Source organism: Orcinus orca, chromosome 2 (genome assembly GCF_937001465.1).
Source record: "Orcinus orca chromosome 2, mOrcOrc1.1, whole genome shotgun sequence".
Taxonomy (NCBI): Eukaryota; Metazoa; Chordata; class Mammalia; order Artiodactyla; family Delphinidae; genus Orcinus; species Orcinus orca.
Window position 1 is genome coordinate 151,570,031 of NC_064560.1, and position 25,365 is coordinate 151,595,395.

General features: G+C 37.9%; 1 protein-coding gene across 6 annotated transcripts in view; it reads right to left on the reverse strand.

Annotated features, from left to right (window-relative positions):
- L2HGDH (L-2-hydroxyglutarate dehydrogenase) overlaps nucleotides 1-25,365 on the reverse strand; it is a 55,421-nt gene that overhangs the window by 25,575 nt on the left and 4,481 nt on the right. For all 6 annotated transcript variants that reach the window (XM_049706315.1, XM_049706314.1, XM_049706316.1 and 3 more), the window contains exons 2-4: nucleotides 20,488-20,603; nucleotides 19,657-19,808; nucleotides 14,104-14,235 (exon numbers count right to left, since the gene is read on the reverse strand). In XM_049706315.1, the coding sequence (XP_049562272.1) occupies nucleotides 14,104-14,235; nucleotides 19,657-19,808; nucleotides 20,488-20,603 (400 nt within the window). The remainder of the gene's footprint in view (nucleotides 1-14,103; nucleotides 14,236-19,656; nucleotides 19,809-20,487; nucleotides 20,604-25,365) is intronic.

Consider the following 25,365-nt stretch of genomic DNA (forward strand, 5'->3'; position numbering starts at 1 on the left):
TAGGATAATACTAAGAGTTTAGCCACAAAAAATAAGAGTTTAGTTACAAAAAACTTCCTTACGTAGCATAAAAACTATGTGACAAGTATGATAACAGGGTGATAAAAACATGCTGTAAAAGTGTTTCATATCAATAGTTTTTTATAATCCCAAATATCCTCCTTATTCATCTTATACTCCTATAACCCAGCACATGCCTGACACACAGAAGCACTCAACTATTTACTGACTGACTGAACTTTTGAGGGCTGTCTTTAAACTTACTAGATTCCTCCCCCGCCCCAGACCTTCCCTAACAGGTTTTCCTTCTTCCTTCCCTTTCTAGCCTTGGCTGTGACCGTCCTCATGAGATGTTGGTGTGCCCCGCCTATATGTGTAGTGGGGGGAAGGTGGAGCGAGTCACTGCTGCCCAGCAGTCAGACACTCTGGCCCAGGGCAGGGGTGGGGGACAGGCTGACTGTGTCTGTCAGCCGGCAGGCTGGGCGTGCACTGTCCAGGTTAGCAGGTCAGAGGATGAATCTGAGGTTACGGCAGGTCAGGTGTCTGGAAAAGAACCAGGCAAGCAGGTCAGGGAAAGTTGGGAGCTGGAAGTCAGTCAGGAGGCTAGAGGAACAGAGGAACGTGTGCCTGACCAATAGTGCTAAAGAAAAGGCAGGCGGATCACCACAGCTAAGGTCAGAGGAGGCAGTCAGGATTTACCCACAGCAAGCACTGTCAAGAGCTATCCTTCAAAGTTTACAGAGGCAGTTTAAAATTTTCCAAGATACTTCCCCTAGGGGCACTTAATTTTCTTCTTAAAGAGATCTGGTCCAAGAAGCCCTTTCCGAGTTCCCCTGACAAACTGTTTCTTTCTGGAGGGCCTGGAAGAAACAGATGTGACCCTATACCATGGAAATTTCGCCACCCATTCTTGGTAGTGGTGGTGAAGTTGGGGGAAAAGGAAGGAATTTACTCAAGACACTTCTATGAAATAACCAGAGTATATTTTCTACTATGTATCGCCACCCCTAAATATCAATACACCTAGACATTGATAACTATAATGTGGCATTCTATAAAGCAGATCACTACTGCAGAGGACTCAGAGAAAAGTAGGATATACCTCTTTTATGAGTTACACTATTTATTCATCTTTCAAGTGAGGGGTTCACTTCTGAGAAGATTTTCCTAGACTTTCAGAGTAAGCTAAAAGCTCTCCCTTACCTTGGCACAAGACAGAGTATCAGTTCTATCAGAAAACTTATCACTGTATTAAAATTGTATTTTCTGCTATACTACAACTTCCTTCAGGATGACAACTCTGTCTTACTCACTTTCATATCTGCAGTGCCCAACATAGTGTTCGGCACATAGTAAAGAAGAAAATGTCAGTTAAACTGAACAGAAACATACCAGTTCTGAGTCAGATCTGGGAGGAGGGGACTCTTTAAGTTGTACGACCTTGGAGAATTACCTTAACCAGTTTCTTCACTTATAAGACACAAAAATATGCATACATAATTTGATTATCTATACACACATACTTCATCCACCTCATTCCAAGACACGTGAGGATCACACGGTCAGGTACACAGAACAATATCCAGATTCATCCTGAACCTTTATGATTTATGAAGAGTTGTTCTGTTTTTTTTCTTTTTTAACAGTTAGGCATGATATAAAGAACCATGGGTCCATGTTTCTATTTTTTTTCTATCTTTAAAGTGCTGACAAGGATACATGACAGACAACGATTGTTGTTCCAGTTGATTAGCTGGAATCTTCCATATACTCCAGATTTCAGTACTGCCACGAAACCAATAATCCTGTTTTCCAAACTCCACAATCAATATTGTTTTTACATCTTGACTAAATCCACAGTGGGGTCAGGGGCTCATATGTGCTTTTATTTATTTTTTTACACCAACCTTAAAGTGTGAAAGAGCTTTTCGTTAGTACATAAAAAGAGAAACACATGTTAAAAATTAGCATGCCTTCCTGGGGGAGGTTATAAATTGTTTTATTCTCAAATGGCAAGGTAATACTTGATACAGATCAGCGAGATTCTCACATCTTAATTTCACAACCAAATCCCATCAAAACCACATAAAGCTACAAAACAGCAACAGGTTTAGCTGTTTTATATTCAGGAAGCGCTCAATAATTTTTGTAAAGCACTGTTTAGATGTGAGTTTAAATGCTTCATTTTTGTTTTAGTAGACTTCATTTTTTAGAGCAGTTTTAGGTTCACAGAAAAATTGAGCAGAAGGTAGAGAGATTTTCCATATATTTCCTGCCTCCCACATGTACAGACTCCTAATCTCTTTATTTTTTTTTATACAGCAGGTTCTTATTAGTTATCCATTTTATACATATTAGTGTACACATGTCAATCCCAATCTCCCAATTCATCACACCACTAGCCCCGCCACCACTTTCCCCCCTGGGTGTCCATACGTTTGTTCTCTACATCTGTGTCTCAATTTCTGCCCTGCAAACTGGTTCATCTGTACCGTTTTTCTAGGTTCCACATACATGCGTTAATATACGATATTTGTTTTTCACTTTCTGACTTACTTCACTCTGTATGAGTCTCTGGATTCATCCACATCTCTACATATGACCCAATTTCGTTTCTTTTTATGGCTGAGTAATATTCCATTGTATATATGTACCACATCTTCTTTATCCATTCATCTCTCGATGGGCATTTAGGTTGCTTCCATGTCTTGGCTATTGTAAATAGTGCTGCAATGAACGCTGGGGTTCATGTGTCTTTTTTTTTTTTGAATTTAATTTAATTTTTTTTTTATACAGCAGGTTCTTATTAGTGATCAGTTTTATCCACATCAGTGTATACATGTCAATCCCAATCGCCCAATTCATCACACCACCATCCCCACAACCCCGCAGCTTTCCCCCCTTGGTGTCCATACGTTTGTTCTCTACATCTGCGTCTCAACTTCTGCCCTGCAAACTGGTTCATCTGTACCACTGTTCTAGGTTCCACATACATGTGTTAATATACGATATTTGTTTTTCTCTTTCTGACTTACTTTACTCTGTATGACAGTCTCTAGATCCATCCACGTCTCAACAAATGACCAAATTTCGTTCCTTTTTATGGCTGAGTAATATTCCATTGTATATATGTACCACACCTTCTTCATCCATTCATCTGTTGATGGGCATTTAGGTTGCTTCCATGACCTGGCTGTTGTAAATAGTGCTGCAATGAACACTGGGGTGCATGTGTCTTTTTGAATTACGATTTTCTCTGGGTATATGCCCAGTAGTGGAATTGCTGGATCATATGGTAATTCTACTTTTAGTTTTTTAAGGAACCTCCATAGTGGCTGTATCAATTTACATTCCCACCAACAGTGCAAGAGGGTTCCCTTTTCTCCACACCCTCTCCAGCATTTGTTGTTTGTAGATTTTCTGATGATGCCCATTCTAACAGGTGTGAGGTGATACCTCATTGTAGTTTTGATTTGCATTTCTCTAATAATTAGTGATGCTGAGCAGCTTTTCATGTGCTCCTTGGCCATCTGTATGTCTTCTTTGGAGAAACATCTATTTAGGTCTTATGCCCATTTCTGGATTGGGTTTTTATTTTTTTAATATTGAGCTGCATGAGCTGTTTGTATATTTTGGAGATTAATCCTTTGTCTGTTGTTTTGTTTGCAAATATTTTCTCGCTTTCTGAGGGTTGTCTTTTCATCTTGTTTGTAGTTTTCTTTGCTTTGCAAGAGCTTTTAAGTTTCATTAGGTCCCATTTGTTTATTTTTGTTTTTATTTCCCTTACTCTAGGAGGTGGATCAAAAAAGATCTTGCTGTGATTTATGTGAAAGAATGTTCTTCCTATGTTTTCCTCTAAGAGTTTTACAGTGTCTGGTCTTACATTTAGGTCTCTAATCTATTTTGAGTTTATTTTTGTATATGGTGTTAGGGAGTGTTCTAATTTCATTCTTTTACACATAGCTGTCCAGTTTTCCCAGCACCACTTATTGAAGAGACTGTCTTTACTGCACTGTATATCCTTGCCTCCTGTGTCATAGATTAGTTGACCATAGGTGTGTGGGTTTATCTCTGGGCTTTCTATCCTGTTCCATTGATCTATATTTCTGTTTTTGTGCCAGTACCATATTGTCTTCATTACTGTAGCTTTGTAGTATAGTCTGAAGTCAGGGAGTCTAATTCCTCCAGCTCCATTTTTTTCCCTCAAGACCACTTTGGCTATTCAGGGTCTTTTGTGTCTCCATACAAATTTTAAGATTTTTTGTTCTAGCTCTGTAAAAAATGCCATTGGTAATTTGATAGGGATTGCACTGAATCTGTAGATTGCTTTGGGTAGTATAGTTATTTTCACAATATTGAATCTTCCAACAAAAGAGCATGGTATATCTCTCTATCTGTTTGTATCATCTTTAATTTCTTTTAACAGTGTCTTATAGTTTTCTGCATGGAGGTCTTTTGTCTCCCTAGGTATTTTATTCTTTTTGTTGCAGTGGTAAATGGGAGTGTTTCCTTAATTTCTCTTTCAGATTTTTCATCATTAGGGTGTAGGAATGCAAGAGATTTCTGTGCAGTAATTTTGTATCCTGCAACTTTACCAAAATCATTGATTAGCTCTACTAGTTTTCTGGTGGCATCTTTAGTATTCTCTATGTATAGTATCATGTCATCTGCAACAGTGACAGTTTTACTTCTTCTTTTCCAATTTGTATTCCTTTTATTTCTTTTTCTTCTCTGACTGCCGTGGCTAGGACTTCCAAAACTATGTTGAATAATAGTGGTGAGAGTGGACATCCTTGTCTTGTTCCTGATCTTAGAGGAAATGCTTTCAGTTTTTCACCATTAAGAATGATGTTTGCTGTGGGTTTTTGTATACAGCCTTTATTATGTTGAGGTAGGTTCCCTCTATGCCCACCTTCTGAAGAGTTATCATAAATGTGTGTTGAATTTTGTCAAAAGCTTTTCCGGCATCTATTGAGATAATCATATAGTTTTTATCCTTCAATCTGTTAATATGGTGTATCACATTGATTGATTTACGTATATTAAAGAATCCTTGAATCCCTAGGATAAATCCCACTTGATCACGGTGTATGATCCTTTTAACATGTTGTTGGATTCTGTTTGCTAGTATTTTGTTGAGGATTTTTGCACCTATATTCATCAGTGATATTGGTCTGTAATTTTTTTTTGTAGTATCTTTGTCTGGTTTTGGTATCAGGGTGATGGATGGCCTCATAGCATGATTGGGAATTTTCCTTCTGCAGCTTTTTGGAAGAGTTTGAGAAGGATGGATGTTAGCTCTTCTCTAAATATTTGACAGCATTCACCTGTGAAGCCATCTAGTCCTGGACTTTTGTTTGTTGGAAGATTTTTAATCACAGTTTCAATTTCATTACTTGTGATTGGTCTGCTCATATTTTCTATTTCTTCCTGGTTCAGTCTTGGAAGTTATACCTAAGAATTTGTCCATTTCTTCCATGTTGTCCATCTTATCGGCATAGAGTTGCTTGTAGTAGTCTCTTAGGATGCTTTGTATTTCTGCAGTGTCTGTTGTAACTTCTCCTTTTTCATTTCTAATTTTATTGATTTGAGTCCTCTCCCTCTTTTTCTTGATGAGTCTGGCTAATGGTTTATCAATTTTGTTAATCTTCTCAAAGAACCAGCTTTTAGTTTTATTGATCTTTGCTATTGTTTTCTTTGTTTCTTTTTCATTTATTTCTGCTCTGATCTTTATGATATCTTTCCTTCTGCTGACTTTGGGTTTTGTTTGTTCTTCTTCCTCTAGTTCCTTTAGGTGTAACGTTAGATTGTTTATTTGAGATTTTTCTTGTTTCTTGAGGTAGGCTTGTATTGCTATAAACTTCCCTGTTAGAACTGCTTTTGCTGCATTCCATAGGTTTTGGATTGTCGTGTTTTCATTGTCATTTGTGTCTAGGTATTTTCTGAGTTCCTCTTTGATTTCTTTAGTGATCTCTTGGTTATTTAGTAATGTACTGTTTAGCCTCCATGTGTCTGTGTTTTTTACATTTTTTCCCTGTAATTGATTTCTAATCTTATAGCATTGTGGTCAGAAAAGATGCTTGATATGACTTCAATTTTTTAAAATTTACTCAGGCTTGATTTGTGACCCAGGATGTGATCTATCCTGGAGAATGTTCCATGTGCAGTTGAGAAGAAAGTGTAATCTGCTGTTTTTTGGATGGAATGTCCTATAAATATCAATTAAATCTATCTGGTCTATTGTGTCATTTAAAGGTTGTGTTTCCTTATTAATTTTCTGTTTGGATGATCTGTCCATTGGTGTAAGTGAGGTGTTAAAGTCCTCCACTATTATTGTGTTACTGTCGATTTCCTCTTTTATAGCTGTTAGCAGTTGCCTTATCTATTGAGGTGCTCCTAAGTTGGGTGCATATATATTTATAATTGCTATATCTTTTTCTTGGATTGATCCCTTGATCATTACGTAGTATCCTTCCTTGTCTCTTGTAACATTCTTTATTTTAAAGTCTATTTTGTCTGATACGAGTATTGCTACTCCAGCTTTCTTTTGATTTCCATTTGCATGGAATATGTTTTTCCATTCCCTCACTTCAGTCTGTATGTGTCCATAGGTCTGAAGTGGGTCTCTTGTACACAGTATATATATATATTGGTCTTGTTTTTATATCCATTCAGCAAGCCTGTGTCTTTTGGTTGGAGCATTTAATCCATTCACATTTAAGGTAATTATCAATATGTATGTTCCTATTACCATTTTCTTAATTTTGGGGGGTTTGTTTTTGTAGGTCCTTTTCTTCTCTTGTGTTTCCCACTTAGAGAAATTTCTTTAGCATTTGTTGTAGAGCTGGTTTGGTGGTGCTGAATTCTCTTAGCTTTTGCTTGTCTGTAAAGCCTTTGATTTCTCCATTGAATCTGAATGAGATTCTTGTCAGGTAGAGCAATCTTGGTTGTAGGCTCTCCCCTTTCCTCACTTTAAATATGTCATGCCACTCCCTTCTGGCTTGTAGAGTTTCTGCTGAGAAATCAGCTGTTAACCTTATGGGAGTTCCCTTGTATGTTATTTGTCGTTTTTCCCTTGCTGCTTTCAATAATTTTTCTTTGTCTTTAATTTTTGCCAGTTTTTTTGCCAATTTGATTACTATGTGTCTCAGCATGTTTCTCCTTGGGTTTATCCTGTGTGGGACTCTCTGTGCTTCCTGGACTTGGGTGGCTAGTTTCTTTCCCATGTTAAGGAAGTTTTCAACTATAATCTCTTCAAATATTTTCTCAGGTCCTTTCTCTCTCTCTTCTCCTTTTGGGACCCCTATAATGCAAATGTTGGTGCATTTAATGTTGTCCCAGAGGTCTCATAGGCTGTCTTCATTTCTTTTCATTCTTTTTTCTTTATTCTGTTCTGCAGCAGTGAATTCCACCATTCTGTCTTCCAGGTCACTTATCTGTTCTTCTGCCTCAGTTATTCTGCTACTGATTCCTTCTAGTGTATTTTTCATTTCAGTTATTGTATTGTTCATCTCTGTTTGTTTGTTCTTTAATTCTTTTAGGTCTTCGTTAAACATTTCTTGCATCTTCTCGATCTTTGCCTCCATTCTTTTTCTGAGGTCCTAGATCATCTTCACTATCATTATTCTGAATTCTTTTTCTGGAAGGTTGCCTATCTCCACTTCATTTAGTAGCTTTTCTGGGGTTTTATCTTGTTCCTTCATCTGGTACATAGCCCTCTGCCTTTTCATCTTGTCTACCTTTCTGTGAATGTGGTTTTTGTTCCACAGGCTGCAGGATTGTAGTTCTTATTGCTTCTGCTGTCTGCCCTCTGGTGGATGAGGCTATCTAAGAGGCTTGTGCAAGTTTCCTGATGGGAAGGACTGGTGGTGGGTAGAGCTGGCTGTTGCTCTGGTGGGCAGAGCTCAGTAAAACTTTAATCTGCTTGTCTGCTAATGGGTGGGGCTGGGTCCCCTCCCTGTTGGTTGTTTGGCCTGAGGTGACCCAACACTGGACCCTACCTGGGCTCTTTTGCAGGGCTAATGGCAGACTCTGGGAGGGCTCACGTCAAGGAGTACTTCCCAAAACTTCTGCTTCCAGTGTCCTTGTCCTCACGGTGAGACACAGCCAACCCCCACCTCTGCAGGAGACACTCCAACACTAGCAGGTAGGTCTGCTTCAGTCTCCTATGGGGTCACTGCTCCTTCCCCTGGGTCCCGATGTGCACACTACTTTGTGTGTGCCCTCTGAGAGTGGAGTCTCTGTTTCCAGTCAGTCCTGTCAAAGTCCTGCAATCAAACCTCGCTGGCCTTCAAATTCTGATTCTCTAGGAATTCCTCCTCCCGTTGCCGGACCCCCAGGGAAGCCTGACATGGGGCTCAGAAGCTTCACTCCAGTGGGTGGACTTCTGTGGTATAAGTGTTCTCCAGTTTGTGAGTCACCCACCCAGCAGTTATGGGATTTGATTTTATTGTGATTGCGCCCCTCCTACCATCTCATTGTGGCTTCTCCTTTGTCTTTGGATGTGGGGCATCTTTTTTGATGAGTTCCAGTGTCTTCCTGTCGATGATTTTTCAGCAGTTAGTTGTGATTCCAGTGCTCTCACAAGAGGGAGTGAGAGCACATCCTTCTACTCTGCCATCTTGAACCAATCTCCTAATCTCTTTAATACTAGTGTATTTCCCCCTTAAGTATGGCATCAGTCTAAATAACCAGTTCTGCTATACACTGAATGTCTGTGTGCCTCCAAAATTCATATGTTGAAACCTAATGACCCATGTGACGGTATTTGGAGGTGGGGCCTTTCGGAAGTGATTAGGTCATGAGGATGGAGGCTTCATGAATGGGATTAGTGCCTTTATAAAAGAAACTCCAGAGAGTTCCCTTACCCCTTATGCCATGTGAGAACACAGCAAGAAGATGGTCTATGAACCAGGAAGTGGGTCCTCACCGGACATCAAATCTTCCAGAGCCTTGATCTCAGACTTCCAGCCTCTAGAACTGTGAGAAATAAATATCTGACATTTATAAGCTAACTGGTTCATGGTACTTTGTTGCAGCAGCCCCAACTGACTAAAACAAGCTCTTATATGAGTTATTCACAAGCCTGGTTTGAAGACATCCCAGGATCTCTCTACAATGTTTTTAAATAGCCTATTTTACTCTGCAGAGGAATTGATATGGCTTAAAGGAAATAAACAGAATGAAATATTGAGTTACAAGCAAAGCATCAGGAAAGGGGGAAAATGTAAAGCAGGAGGAAAAGAACAAACATAACTAAGTTATCTTAACAGATTTCATGAAAAGTCCCCAAGTATCTCAAACAAAACCAATTTGAATTCACTAGAATTACTGCTTAAATAAGCCCAAAATAACATCTACCACTTCTTGAGGATTAACATATGCTGGATGCCTTACATATATCACTGTATTTAATTCTCAGAACAACCTGCATTTTACAAATGAGGAGTCTGAGGTTTAGAACAATTTTAACCCACTCAAGGTAAACAGCTGTTAAATAGGCAGATATGAGATTTAAATTTATGTCTGTCTGGCTTCTCAGCCACCACATTCTGCTGCTCACCTTATGTCAGATCCTACTTTATGGAAAAAAAAAAAAGACAGAATATAGTGAGATAAAATAAAGAATAATATGTCAAAATTCCCTGAAGTCTAGAAATTACTAACCTATGATATCCAAGAGTAGCAGAAAGAAATCAGGTAGTCTAAAAATAACTATAAATAAGTGGTGTTGATGGTATCATGGTGAGCATAGCTGCCTTCCAATAATAAATATAAATAGCTTTGACCTCCCACCTCAAGGCTCCCCTCTCTCCCATGTCCAATTCCATCCTATGTACCAGAACTTGATTAACCTTCCTAAATTAGCACAGCTTGCATATCATTTTCTTGCCTAAATCCTTCAGTGGCTCCCTACTGTTAGATCAGGAGCTGGTAATCTTTTCTGTAAAGGGCCAGATAGTAAATATTTTTGCCCATGTGAGGCTTAGGATCTCTGTTTCAATTACTCGAGTTGGCTGTTTGGCACAAAAGCAGCCATAGACAACACATAAATGAATAAGTATGATTGTTCTCCAATAAAAATTTATTTGTGGACACTGAAATTTGAGTTTCATATAAGTTTCATGTGTCACAAAATATTATTCTTCTTTTAATTTTTTTCAACCATTTAAAACAGCTTATAGGTCTTTAAAAACATGTGGTGGGCTGGATTTGGCCCACAGGCCATAGTTTGCCAATCCTGGCTTAAGACCGTGTAGCATTTGCCCAAAGCCTGAAAGAAATAGCCAAAATTAGATATTCAGTGAAGGTGTCTTCTTTTTTTAAAAAAATCAGTCATTCACTCACCATCTCAGAGAGGTAAGAAATGCATGGGGAGAGGAAAAGGGAGAAGAAGACCTACTCCCACAAGTTAAACACTTTGATTATTCTGACTGAGTCTGAGGGGAGGGACGGGTGAGGTTTTCTGGAGTTGAAGATGCTATGACTTTCTCTGCAGGAAGAACTCATTTAACACTGTTTGGATTCCTAGTCTCTTGGGAACTTTATACTAATTAATAAAATCAAATATTTTGATCTAACTTTAACTGCACAACTACAGATAACTTAAGGGAAAAAAATCTATTTCTATCTTGTCTTTTTGTGAAAGGATTTGAAGCAGCCTGTAAAAACAAACAAACAAGAAACACATACAAAACAATATATGCTAGCATTAAATATTGAGCCAGACAAGTATATGGGTTGGAAAGGAAGAAATAAGTTATTATTTGCAGACGACATGATTGTACATAGAAAATACAAAAGAATTGGGACTTCCCTGGTGGTCCAGTGGTTAAGACTCCACACTTCCACTGCAGGGGGCATGTGTTCGATCCCTGGTTGGGGAAGTAAGATCCCACATGCCATATGGTACAGCCAAAAAAAAAAAAAAAAAAAGAATTTATAGACAAACTATTAGAATCAATAAGTGAATTCAACAACCAAGATGAATACATGGTCAAAAATCAATTTGATTTCCATATATCTGTAATGTATAAGTAGAAAATAAACTTTAAATAACAATACTATTTATGAGAGTATAAAAAATCAAATACCTAGAAATAAATCTAAGAGACATGTAAGACCTCTACACTGAAAACTGTAATACATTTTTTTCAATGAATTAAAGACTCAGATAAATGGAGTGATCCATGTTCATGGATTGGAAGATTCAATATCGTAAATATGTCAACTGTCTGCAAATATGTCAACCTACATATTCAGGGCAATCTCAATCGAAATCACAACAGGTTATCCTGTGGACTTTAGCAAATTAATTCTAAAATGTATATGGAAATGCAAAGATCCAAGAATAGGCAATACAATGTTGAAGAAGAACAAAACTGAAGGACTTACTCAACCGGATGTCTAGACCTATTGAAAAGCTATAGTAACTAAGACATTATGGTAGTGGTACAAGAAGAGACAACAGAAGGGAAGAGAGTCCAGACATAGAGCCCACCTATATATAGTCACCTGGTATCACAAAGGTAACACTGCAGTGCAGTGGGGAAATAATGGTCTTTTTGATAAATGGTGCTGGGCTAACTGGATATCTACATATGAGGGGAAAAAAGTGTACCTTGACCCCTATCTTATACCATAAACAAAAATCAATTCCAAATGGATCATAGATCTAAATGCGAAAGGTAAAACAACATAGCTTTTAGAAAAAAAGCACAGGAGAATATCTTCCTGATGCTGAAATAGGCAAAGATCTCTCAGAGTACAAAAAAGCACTAAGCATAAAAGAGAAATATATGCATAAATTGATTGAATGATTACATTAAGACTAAGAACCTCTGTTCATCTAAAGACACTATTAAGAGTGAAACCACAAGTCACAGAGTCATAGAAGATATCTATTGTGTATATATATATATATATATATATATATATATATACACACACAACAAAAGACATATTCAGACTATATAATGAACTTATAAAATTAATAAGAATTAATAATTGTTAAGAAGGACAGTCAACCCAATAGAAAAATGGGCAAAGGACTTAGTTATTTCACAAAAGAAAATATCCAAATGGCCAGTAAACATATGAAAAGGTGTACAATTTTATGGGTCAACAGGGAAACTATATTATACTACTACATAGCCACCAGAATGGCTAAAATGAAAACAACAAACAATATTAAGTGTTGGTGAAGATAAGGAGCAACTGTAACTCTCATACACTGCTGATAAGAGTATTATTTGGGACAAATGCTATGGAAAACTCTTTGGCAGTACCTGCCACAGCCAGACATATATATAAATTATGACCATAATTTCCCTCCGAGGTATATCCCCAACGAAAGTGTGTACGTGTGTTCACCAAAATAGATGTGCTAGAATGTTCTTAGTAGCACTATTTGCAAGAGCTCCAAATTGGAAACTACCCAAAACGCCCAACAACAGTATAAAGAACCATGCTATATTCATACAAAGGATTATTATACAGCAATGACAACAAATTATAACTACATGCAATAATATGGATGAATTTTATAAACAATACTGAATAAAAGAAGTCCAGACACAAACGAGCACATACTATATGATTCTACTTACACAAAATTCAAAAATCTATGATGTAAAAGAACAGTGGTCATCCTTAAGGGAAAGGTAGTGTCTAGGAGGGGGCATGAGGGGAATTCTGAGAAGCTGGTAATGTTCTGTTTGTTGATCTGGATGATCACACTTAACGAAAATTCATCAAGCTGTGTACATTTATGATTTTGGATGTATGCTGTGATTCAATAAAAAGTTCCAAAAAATCAGAGCATATAGAAAACAAAGGTGGAAAGATAAGATGAAACAAAGAGCAAATTTAGTACATGAAAATAAAAATGTATGCTTAATGCTCTAGATATTTGGCAAGAGTAGGGCACAAATGTGTTTCTGCTTAGAGCCAAGGCAAACAGGACAATACAGTTAAAGAATTCAGTGTCCATCGATAAAAACAAGCCAATTGCGCTCAGGAAAAACAAAATTATTCTTAGAACTGGAGTCTGAAATTTCTCCTGAGTGTTCTCAGAGAGATGTTGTTTGACAGTGAACCTATGTCCTCAACCACCTCCTTATAGTAGAGGCCTCAGTGAGTGACACAATGACTTTCTCCATAGGCTGATGCCATAAAACCAAAACACAACTCAAGGAGAGTAATCTGGGGTCAAGAAGTAGGATGGGGAGAGAAAAACACTACAGTGTAGGTGTACTACAATCTGATGGTCTGGAGAGATGTACAAGAATGAATGGTCTACATATCACCCAGGCTCTCTCCCTTAAATAGTGTTTCTCTAAAGCAAGCTTTTGATAAGCACTGCCTGACAGTGAGTTCAAGGTCACACTCGCTAAGACAGGTACCCACAGTCCAGCTATTGGAATATGTCATTAAAACACTGGGGAATGGGGAACAGGAGATACAGCAATTCATTGGAACAGTCAGCGGAATGAGAGTTGGACGGATAGCCTCTAAAAGGCTATCAAGGGAAGTTGATATGCAGAGTAACTATTATATTATTATTCGTGTTTCTATCACAAATACAAGAAAGAAGATCTGGTTTTCCTCACAGCATGTTTTAAGCCAGAAACTCTATAACCTACCCTCCTGAAACAATATTGTAGCCACCCTCCTCAAAAATTTTTAGTGGCTACCTATGCCTACTGGATAAACTTCAAAGTTATCAGCATGGATATGATATCAAGCCCTTTATGTGGGCTGATTCTGCCTTCCCAGTCTCATCTATTATCTCTTGCTACACACCCTATGATCCAACCACATCTCACCACTCAGTGGTTTCCAAACATGCCATAGAGTCTCAGACCTCCTCTTGCTTTTGCCTATGTTCTTCAGGACCTGGTAGTTTCTTGTAGGAAAAGAAGAAATCAGGCGTCCAGAGTTTGTGGCAATGCCCTCTTGTGTCTGGCACCTTAATGCTTCTGTAACAGGATTATTTAACTGTCTCTATGATTCCTGCTTCCTATAAACTCACCCTCAGCCTCCATGTCACAGGACTGAGCCCTATCCCTGTGAGCCTGTGTGTGGGGTTAGTGAATCACTTACCCTACAATATGGCTCCTTCTTTTTTATGTCCTCTTGCTGGATCAGCCTCAGGTCCTGGACACCATTCTGCAGGCCTCTCTCATACAGGGCCTTAAGTCTGGGAATTTCTTCTTGTTCAACAGCTACTATAAGCTTAAAAAGAAAAAAGATAAAGAACATGAATAGAGTTAAATATATCATCAGCTATGACAGATAAAATCAATAGAAAATCATAAATTAGTGTATGATTCAAATTGGGTTGATTTTTTTAAACTGTTTTTGCTTCATCTATCTACTTCTCACTTTCTTCATGACTTCACTTTCTTCCTCCACCAAAAAAATTTGTCTTAAGACTGCATTAAAACAAAGGTGAGATGTAGCCTCAATTGTCACATCAGCTATGACAGTTGCTACATGCACCTTGGCCAGAAGTATCGCCATCACTCCCTCAATCCCAGAGGGGAAAGAAGCACAGGTTGCTTAGTCTTTACATTAAAAACCAAACAAAAAACAAAAGCGAAACAAAACTAAACAAAAACCAGTACATCAGAAAGACAGGCAATATTCAGTATAATGGAATATCACTAACAGAAAACTATTTTATGTTTTGGAATAAAGTACATTTCAAAGTATTTACTAATGCATTCTGTTGCAGAGGAGAAAAACAGAAAATTCATCAAGACTCTTTTTTCTGTTTATTTCTGGGCAAAGTATCTGTTTGAGGTAGTTTCTTACTTAACAGCTACCAGCAAAGGAAAGCACAGATAATATTCACAAGTACATCAGAATTCAAAAATCACTATTTCATAGCAAGGAGTCAACCGAACTCCATAAAGTAATACTTTTAATCAAGGTGTAAAGGTTATTTAAATCAACAAATAATTAACCTTAAAATATACGTGGACTCATAGGGCACTATCAAGAAAGTGAAAAGATAACCCACTGAATGGGAGAAAATACTTGTAAATCATTATCGCTGATAAGGCTCTAATATGCAGAATATATAAAGAACTCTTTAGAAACTCTGTACAAACTTCCAAATATAAAATAAACAAGTCATAGGGATGTAATGTACAGCATGGTGACTACAGTTAATAATTGTGTATTGCATATTTGAAAGTTGCTAAGAAAATAGATCTTAAAAGTCCTCATCACAAGAAAAAAAATACTTTTTCTTACTGTGAATGGTGACAGATGTTAACTAGACTTATGGTGGTGATCATTTCACAATACATACACATGAAACTAATAATAATATTATATGTTAATCATATCTCAATTTAAAGAAATAAAAGGACTTCAAACTTGAAAAAAAAAAAAAAAGAAGTTGGGGAGGGGCAGACACTCAGAGGCACAAATCAGTGACTGAACCAGGAAAACTCTGAAATCAGGTCATTAAGTCACATTGACACCGTTGTGGCCTGGAAGCAGCAATCTGTAAATTAACACCTGGAGCTGAGCTGAGATGGATTAGAAGCAATGATGTGATTTGATGTGAAGAGAGAATATGAAGTAGTGTTCAAGGCTCCAGAAAGAAGTAGGGGTTACAGAGCTCAAAATCATCCTATGGGTAGGCATGGGGCACGGTATGTTTCTCAATGGTGGATGTTATGGATGTTGTCTGGTTCCTTTGGCTTAAAGGATTAAAAAAAAAAAACAAAAAAACCCCTCATAACTCAACCATAAAAACTGTAAATACAGTTTTATATCTTGCTTTTTTTACTTAACACTATATCAGGACCATTTTCCCACATCATTAAAAAAAAAATCTTCATAGCATCTTTAATGGTGACAATGAACTTTTATTCTTTTTTTTTTTTTTTTTTTTTTTTTTTTGCGGTACGCAGGCCTCTCACTGTTGTGGCCTCTCCCGTTGCAGAGCACAGGCTCCGGACGTGCAGGCTCAGCAGCCATGGCTCACGGGCCCAGCCGCTCCGTGGCATGTGGGATCTTCCCGGACCGGGGCACGAACCCGTGTCCCCTGCATCGGCAGGCGGACTCTCAACCACTGCACCACCAGGGAAGCCCTGAACTTTTATTCTTAAAAATTACATGAAGAAGAGTTATAAGGAAATATTATGAACAGCTGTATGCAACAAATTAGATAATCTATATGAAATGGGAAAATTCTTAAAAAGACACAAACTTCTGAAACTGACTCAAGAAGAAAAAGAGTATCTGAATAGACCCATAACAAGAAATGGAATTAGTAACTGTAAAGGCTCAGGCCTCATGAATGCTACCAAATGTTTAAAGAAGAATTAATACCAATTCTTCATAAACTCTTCCAAAAAACAGAAGAGAAGGGAACACTTCCTAATTCTATAAGGCCAGTTAACACTCAAACGAGACACAGATATCAAAAGAAAACAAACCTGCATATCAATATCCCTTATGAGTATTGATATAAAAATTCTGAACAAAATACTAGCATATTGAGTGCAGCGACATATAAAAAGGATTATATACCATGACCAAGTGGGATTCATTGCATGAATGCAAGATCTATTTAACATCCAAAAGTCAATTAATGTAATAAATTCATATTAATAGAATAAAGGACAAAACCACATGACTGCCTCAAGAGACATAGAAAAGGCATTTGAGAAAATCCAACACCTATTCATGATTAAAATCAACAAACTGCAGGTAAAAAGGAACTTACTCAGTCTGATAAAGGGCATCCACAAAAAACCCACAGCTATCATTATACTTAATAGTGAAAGACTGAATGCTTTCTCCCTAAAATCAAGAACAACACAAAGATATCCACTTTCACTACTTTTATTCAACATTGTATTAGAGATTATACCCAGGTAAATTAGGCAAGAAAAAAAGTAAAACTATCTTATTTGCAGATGACATGATCCTGCATATAGAAAATCCTAAGGAATCCACACACACACACACACGAAAAACTATTAGACTAAAAAACGAGTTCACCAAAGTTGAAGGATAAAGATCAATACACAAAAATCAATCATATTCTATACATTAGCAATGAATAAACCAAACTGAAATTAAGAAAACAATTCCTCTCACAAAAGCATCAGAAAGAATAAAATATCAAGGAATAAAATTACAAAAGAAGTGCAAGACCTGTAAAATGAAAAATGTTTTTAAATTGTTGAAAGAAATTAAAGAATATCTAAATAAGTGGGAAGACATCCCAAGTTCATGGTTTGCAAAATTTAATATTGTTAAGATGGCAATACTCCCCAAACTGATCTATAGATTCAATATAATCGCTCGCTAACAAAAATCCCAGCTGCCTTTTTTGGAGAAACTGACAAACTGACCCTAAAATTCATATGGAAATGCAAGGGACCCAGAATAGCCAAAACACTCTTGAAAAAGAACAAAGTTGGAGGACTCACACTTACTGATTTCAAAAAATAAAGAGCTACAATAAACAAGATAGTGTGGTACTGGCATAACGATAGACACACATCAATGGAATGGAATTGAGAATCCTAAACAAACCTTCTTACACTTATGCTCAACTGATTTTTGATACAGGTGCCAAAACAATGTAGAAAGAATATTTTTTTCAACAAATGGTGCTGAGACAACTGGATATCCACATGCAAAAGAATGAAGTTGGAACTCTTCCTCACACCATGTACCAAAATTAATTAAAAAGTGAACCTAGGGCTTCCTTGGTGGCGCGGTGGTAGAGAGTCCACCTGCCGATGCAGGGGACACGGGTTCGTGCCCCGGTCCGGGAGGATCCCACATGCCGTGGAGCGGCTGGGCCCGTGAGCCATGGCCGCTGAGCCTGCGCGTCCAGAGCCTGTGCTCCGCAACAGGAGAGGCCACAATGGTGAGAGGCCCGCATACCGCAAAAAAAAAAAAAAAGTGAACCTACGCTGGAGGAATACGTGTAGGGGTAGAAGCTCTGCTTCCGGTGGTGGAGTCTGGGGAAGGGGCAGTAGGCCATCTGAAAAGGTGGTAAGAAGCACCTGAAGCAGCCCAAGAAGCAGGCCAAGAAGTTGGATGAGGATGATAAGGCATTCAAGCAGAAACAAAAAGAGAAGCAAAAGAAACTTGAGGCTGCAAGGAAGGCCCTCCTGGCGACAGTTGGAATTAAGAAATCTGTCAAAAAGTAAGCTGTTCCTTGTGCCAGAGGCAATGGTGATCCTTAATTCCATTCCTGTTTAAATAACTGGATTCCCTGCCATAACATCTGTTGCCACCTATAGTTAGAATGAAGTGCTGTCTTGAAACCTGCTATACATTTAAGAACAAACTTTTGTTAAAGTTTAAAAAAATGAAATCATACAGTGGTTCATCTTCTCTTTAGTTCTTCTCATTTAGCCATTTCTACCTTAGCTGTGAGGTCAGAGTAAACCCAGCCCAGAATCCTGCCAAAGTCTGTTCTTCAGTCTTTGTTCTAGCTCCAATTCTATTAACACTCAGAATTAAACCAACTCATTTGGGGGAAAAAAACTATCACAGATCTAAACATCAGAGCTAAGGCTTTGACATTAGAAGAAAATGTAGGAGCACTTTTTCATGATCTAAAGTTAGGCAATGATTTCTTAGATATGACACTAAAAGTATAAGCAATACAAGAAAAGAAAAGATAAACTAGACTTCATCAAAATTGAAAGTTTCTGTGCTTCAAAGGATACCATCAAGAAGTAAAAAAGAAAATCTACAGAATGGGAGAAAATATTTAGTAATATTTAAAATACGATCATTACTATTGCTATTATTTTATTTAAAAAAATATATATATTTTAATATTTTAGTAGTATTTTAGTAAATATCATATAGCTGATAAGGGATATTTATATATCCAGAATATATAAATAACACATACAAATCAATAATAAAAAGACAAAGAACTCAATTTTAAAATGAGCAAAAGATTTGAATAGATATTTCTCCAAAGAAGATAAATGAATGGCCAATAAGTATATGAAAAGATGCTTAACATCATTAATTACTATGTTTAATTACATAAAAACCACAATGATATAGCACATCCTCTAGGATAGCTAAAATGAAACAGACAATAACAGGTGTTCATGAGGATGTGAGGATATTGGAATCCTCATTAACTGCTGATGGGGATGTAAAATAGTACAGCACTTTGGAAAACAGTTTCACACTTCCTCAAAATGTTAAACATGTAGTTACCATATGACCCAGCAACTCCACTCATAGGTATATACCTGACAGAAATGAAAACATAGGTCCATACAAAAACTTGTACATAAATGTCCATAGCAGCATTATTCATAGTAGCCAAAAAGTGGAAACAACCCAAATGTCCATCAACTGATAACTGGATAAACAAAATGTGGTATACCAATACAATGGAGTATAAGGAGGAATGAAGTACTGATTCATGCCACAAGATGACGAACCTTGAAAACACTATGCCAAGTGAAAGAAGCCAATCACAAAAGACAACATATTGTATGATCCCATTTATATGAAACATCTAGATTTTGCAAATTACATGGATACAGAGAAAGAAAAGCCAGGCATTTTTTAAATCAACATTTAAGATTCCTAAGTAAATGTTATTTATAAATAAGTCAAGGCCCTAGTAAAATGCCATACCTTGCCACATTGCTTGTAGGAAATTCCCTTTTGGTTACAGTACTCATAGATGAGGGCTGCGCCTTGTACACATAACTTAGCTTTCAGAGATTCAGGTTTATAATAAATTCCACTATGTATGACACCACTGTTATGTCCAGTCTGATGCATAGCTATGGAACAAGAGAAACAGGTTAAGAGAAACTACATGACTCATTCAAAACTTAAGAAGTGGGGGAATACACTTACAGTTGAAGCTATTAGAGACCACTATTTAAAATTCTGTCTGAGTTTGTTCTTATAGTCAGAGCACTTCTAGCCTCCCGTAGCAGCCAACCATGGTGTCTGTGTCACATCCCTCCAGCCCATCTCTGACTTCCCTACAACTTTGGTGCACAAACCGCCCCCCTCACCACAAGCAAACCGCTTCAAGGGTCCACTACAGCTCTCTGCCTTCTGCTCCAGGGCCTTTTCTAATATTTGGGGGCACAGGGACTCAACACCCTATGGACAATCCTCAACCAAAGGGACAGAAGCTGATGGATAAATGAGCACAATCCTGGGAAACATTAGGTAGCTCCTCGAGGGCTCAGTGGAATTAAGCTCACAGCTGCAACCTAGATAACACACCCTCACAAGGTTTTTCCTCCTTCCCTGTTTACTCTCCCCACCTCCTCACTCCTGCCTCCTCGAATAACCTTGAAAAAAATCACCTACACCCAAATCCTAGTCCTAGACTCTGCTTTCTAAAGAATCCAAACTGGGACACTAACATCGACATTCAGCATGAAAGATGTAGAACTGACAAAATGAGCAGGTGCTCAGGTTAAGCAACACTGAGAACATACATACCCAAATCTTTCTCCTTTTCCAGAACACCAATGGAAAGAGCTGGATGTCGCAGGATGAGCGCTCTGGCAGAGGCAAGCCCCACAATTCCGCCACCAATAATGACTACATCAAATGAGCTTTAAGAGAAAGCCACCTTTAAAGTAACTCATGTTTACAATAGACTTTATCAAACTTGACAGTTTCATCATCAACTGACAAAGTATTAATTAGTAATCATTAAAATCAAATGTTTATTGGGCTTTGTGACATTTGGCTTTATACTAACGAAGAAACCTTTAAAAGTCACATGCATGTATAATCAGCTACAGCCAGCAGGCAGAGTGTCTAGTTGCCCAAGCTGCTCTAAGTCTCTATAATACTCTGCCCAACCTGGCTACATCAGTGGTTACTCTGTTAACTATCACACTCTCTCCTCTACCATCTATTCGTTAAAAATTCAGGTGCAATATTCTTGAGGATAAGTTAACATTAAGTCTTTAACACCTAGTGTACAAGAATTTATAATTTTTTTATTCTGCTGAGAAGGAAACAGTCAGTGAGAACATCAAACTTAAGGAAATAAGTGGTCCAGAAACGGGCTCAGAACCAGTTTTAGCCATAACTCTGATTATATAATCATTTAAAAAATTAGAAAGGGTATGTATAGTCTATCTAAATCTAAAATGAGAAGCTTAAAAGATTACCACAAGCACTGATCTCGTGGTCAACAAATCTAGGTTTTACAGGAACGTGGCCTATCTTGCTTCTTCACCCCATTTATGTTTTTTCACCCCCTCCTGCATTATATTATTTCGATCTAAATCTTAAACATCATCTGTAAATATTTCAATATGTTATTTCTAAAATGGCTCTTTAAAAACACACACACAGGGCTTCCCTGGTGGCGCAGTGGTTGAGAGTCCGCCTGCCAATGCAGGGGACACGGGTTCGTGCCCCGGTCCAGGAAGATCCCACATGCCACAGAGCAGCTGGGCCCGTGAGCCATGGCCGCTGAGCTTGCGTGTCTGGAGCCTGTGCTCCGCAACGGGAGAGGCCGCAACAGTGAGAGGCCCGCATAACGCAAAAACAAAACAAAACAAAACAAAAAAACACACACACAATGTCATTATTCTAACCAAAAAATTCAGTTTTTAAATATCATCAAATATTCACAATAAAACTTTTAGAAGAAAACATAGGAGAAAATCTTTGGTATTTAGGGCTACTTGAAGAGTTCACACCAAAACCATGACCCATAAAAGAAAAAAAAATGATAAACTGGACTTCATCAAAATTAAAAACTTTTGCTCTGCAAAAGACTCTGTTAAGAGGATAAGAAGATAATGAACAAACTAGGAGAAAACACTTGCAAACCATATATCTTACAAAGGACACATTTCTCAAATATATATTAAGAACTCTAAAAATAAACAACTCAAGACTTCCCTGGTGGCTCAGTGGTTAAGAATCCACCTACTAATGCAGGGGATATGGGTTCGAGCCCTGGTCCGGGAAGATCCCACATGCTGCAGAGCAACTAAAGCTGTGCACCACAACTACTGAGCCTGCGCTCTAGAGCCCACGAGCCACAACTACTGAGCCCGCGTGCGACAACTACTGAAGCCCGCGTGCCTAGAGCCCGTGCTCTGCAACAAGAGAAGCCACCGCAATGAGAAGCCCGCACACCACAATGAAGAGTAGCCCCTGCTCTCTGCAACTAGAGAACGCCTGCGCACAGCAATGAAGACCCAACGCAGCCATAAATAAATAAATAAATAAATTTATTAAAACAAACAAGTCATTTAGAGAATAGGCAAAAGATATGAACAAACATTTCATCAAAGAGGACAGATATATAGATGGCAAATAAGTACATGAAAATATGTTCAATACCTTTAGTCATTAGGAAAATGCAAACTAAAACTACAATGAGACATCATTACACCCCTATCAGAATGGCTTTTTTTTTTTTTTTAAATGATAACAACAAACACTGGTGAGGATGAGAGGAACTGGATCAACTCACACGTTACCGGTAGGAATGTAAAATAGTACAGCCACTCTGGAAAAACAGTATGGCAGTTTCTTAAAAAACTAAACATGTGCTTACTACATGTCTTAGCAACTGCACTCTTTGGCATTTATCCCAGAGAAATGAAAACTTACGTTCCTACAAAAATCTGTACATAAGTGTTCATAGCAGCTTTATTCATAATAGCCAAAAACTGAAACAGCCCAGATACCATTCAACTGGGGAGTGGTTAAACAAACTGCAATACATCCATATCATAGACTGCTACTCAACAATTAAATGGAACCCACTATCAACACAGGCAACACCTTAGATAGATCGCAAGGACATTATGCTGCATGAAAAAAGCCAATCTAAAGGGTTACATACTGTGTGATTCCACTTATATAACATTTTCAAACTGACAAAATTATAGAGCTGAAAAATAGATTCGTGGTTGCCAAAGGTTAGAAAGGGTGGAGAAATGGGATGTGAATATAAAGGGGTAGGTAACACAATCTCTGTATTGATGGAACATTTCTGTTTCTTAATTGTGATGGCAGTTACACAAATTAACACATGTGGTTAAATTGCATAGTAACACACACAAAAATGAGTGCATGTAACAGCAAAGGAAATCATAAACAAAATGAAAAGACAATCCACAGAATGGGAGAAAATATTTGTAAATGATGCAACCAACAAGGGGTTAGTCTCCAAAATTTACAAACAGCTCATGTGACTCAATATCAAAATAACAAACAACTCAATCAAAAATTGGGCAGAAGAGCTAAATAGACATTTCTCCAAAGGAGACATACAGATGGCCAACAGGTACAAGAAAAGATGCTCAACATCGCTAATTATTAGAGAAATGCAAATCAAAACTACAATGAGATATCACCTCACACCAGTCAGAATGGGCATCATCAAAAAATCTACAAACAATTTGGTAAAGTGGCAGGATACAAAATTAATGCACAGAAATCTCTGGCATTCCTATATACTAATGATGAAAAATCTGAAAGTGAAATCAAGAAAACACTCCCATTTACCATTGCAACAAAAAGAATAAAATATCTAGGAATAAACCTACCTAAGGAGACAAAAGACCTGTATGCAGAAAATTATAAGACACTGATGAAAGAAATTAAAGATGATACAAATAGATGGAGACATATACCATGTTCTTGGATTGGAAGAATCAACATTGTGAAAATGACTCTAATACCCAAAGCAATCTATAGATTCAATGCAATCCCTATCAAACTACCACTGGCATTTTTCACAGAACTAGAACAAAAAATTTTGCAATTTGTATGGAAACACAAAAGACCCCGAATAGCCAAAGCAATCTTGAGAACGAAAGAAGGAACTGGAGGAATCAGGCTCCCTGACTTCAGACTATACTACAAAGCTACAGTTATCAAGACGGTATGGTACTGGCACAAAAACAGAAAGATAGATCAATGGAACAGGATAGAAAGCCCAGAGATAAACCCATGCACATATGGACACCTTATCTTTGATAAAGGTGGCAGTAATGTACAGTGGAGAAAGGACAGCCTCTTCAATAAGTGGTGCTGGGAAAACTGGACAGGTACATGTAAAAGTATGAGATTAGATCACTCCCTAACACCATACACAAAAATAAGCTCAAAATGGATTAAAGACCTAAATGTAAGGCCAGACACTATCAAACTCTTAGAGGAAAACTTAGGCAGAACACTCTATGACATAAATCACAGCAAGATCCTTTCTGACCCACCTCCTAGAGTAATGGAAATAAAAACAAAAATAAACAAATGGGACCTAATGAAACTTCAAAGCTTTTGCACAGCAAAGGAAACCATAAACAAGACCAAAAGACAACCCTCAGAATGGGAGAAAATATTTGCAAATGAAGCAACCGACAAAGGATTAATCTCCAAAATTTACAAGCAGCTCATGCAGCTCAATAACAAGAAAACAAACAACCCAATCCAAAAATGGGCAGAAGACCTAAATAGACATTTCTCCAAAGAAGATATACAGACTGCCAACAAACACATGAAAGAATGCTCAACATCATTAATCAGTAGAGAAATGCAAATCAAAACTACAATGAGATATCATCTCACACCAGTCAGAATGGCCATCATCAAAAAATCTAGAAACAATAAATGCTGGAGAGGGTGTGGAGAAAAGGGAACACTCTTGCACTGCTGGTGGGAATGTGAATTGGTTCAGCCACTATGGAGAACAGTATGGAGGTTCCTTAAAAAACTACAAATAGAACTACCATATGACCCAGCAATCCCACTACTGGGCATATACCCTGAGAAAACCATAATTCAAAAAGAGTCATGTACCAAAATGTTCATTGCAGCTCTATTTACAATAGCCCGGAGATGGAAACAACCTAAGTGCCCATCATTGGATGAATGGATAAAGAAGATGTGGCACATATATACAATGGAATATTACTCAGCCATAAAAAGAAACGAAATTGAGCTATTTGTAATGAGGTGGATAGACCTAGAGTCTGTCATACAGAGTGAAGTAAGTCAGAAAGAAAAAGACAAATACCGTATGCTAACACATATATATGGAATTTAAGAAAAAAAATGTCATGAAGAACCTAGGGGTAAAGCAGGAATAAAGACGCAGACCTCCTAGAGAACAGACTTGAGGTTATGGGGAGGGGGAAGGGTGAGCTATGACAGGGCGAGAGAGAGTCATGGGCATATACACACTAACAAACGTAGTAAGGTAGATAGCTAGTGGGAAGCAGCCGCATGGCACAGGGATATTGGCTCGGTGCTTTGTGACAGCCTGGAGGGGTGGGATAGGGAGGGTGGGAGGGAGGGAGACGCAAGAGGGAAGACATATGGGAACATATGTTTATG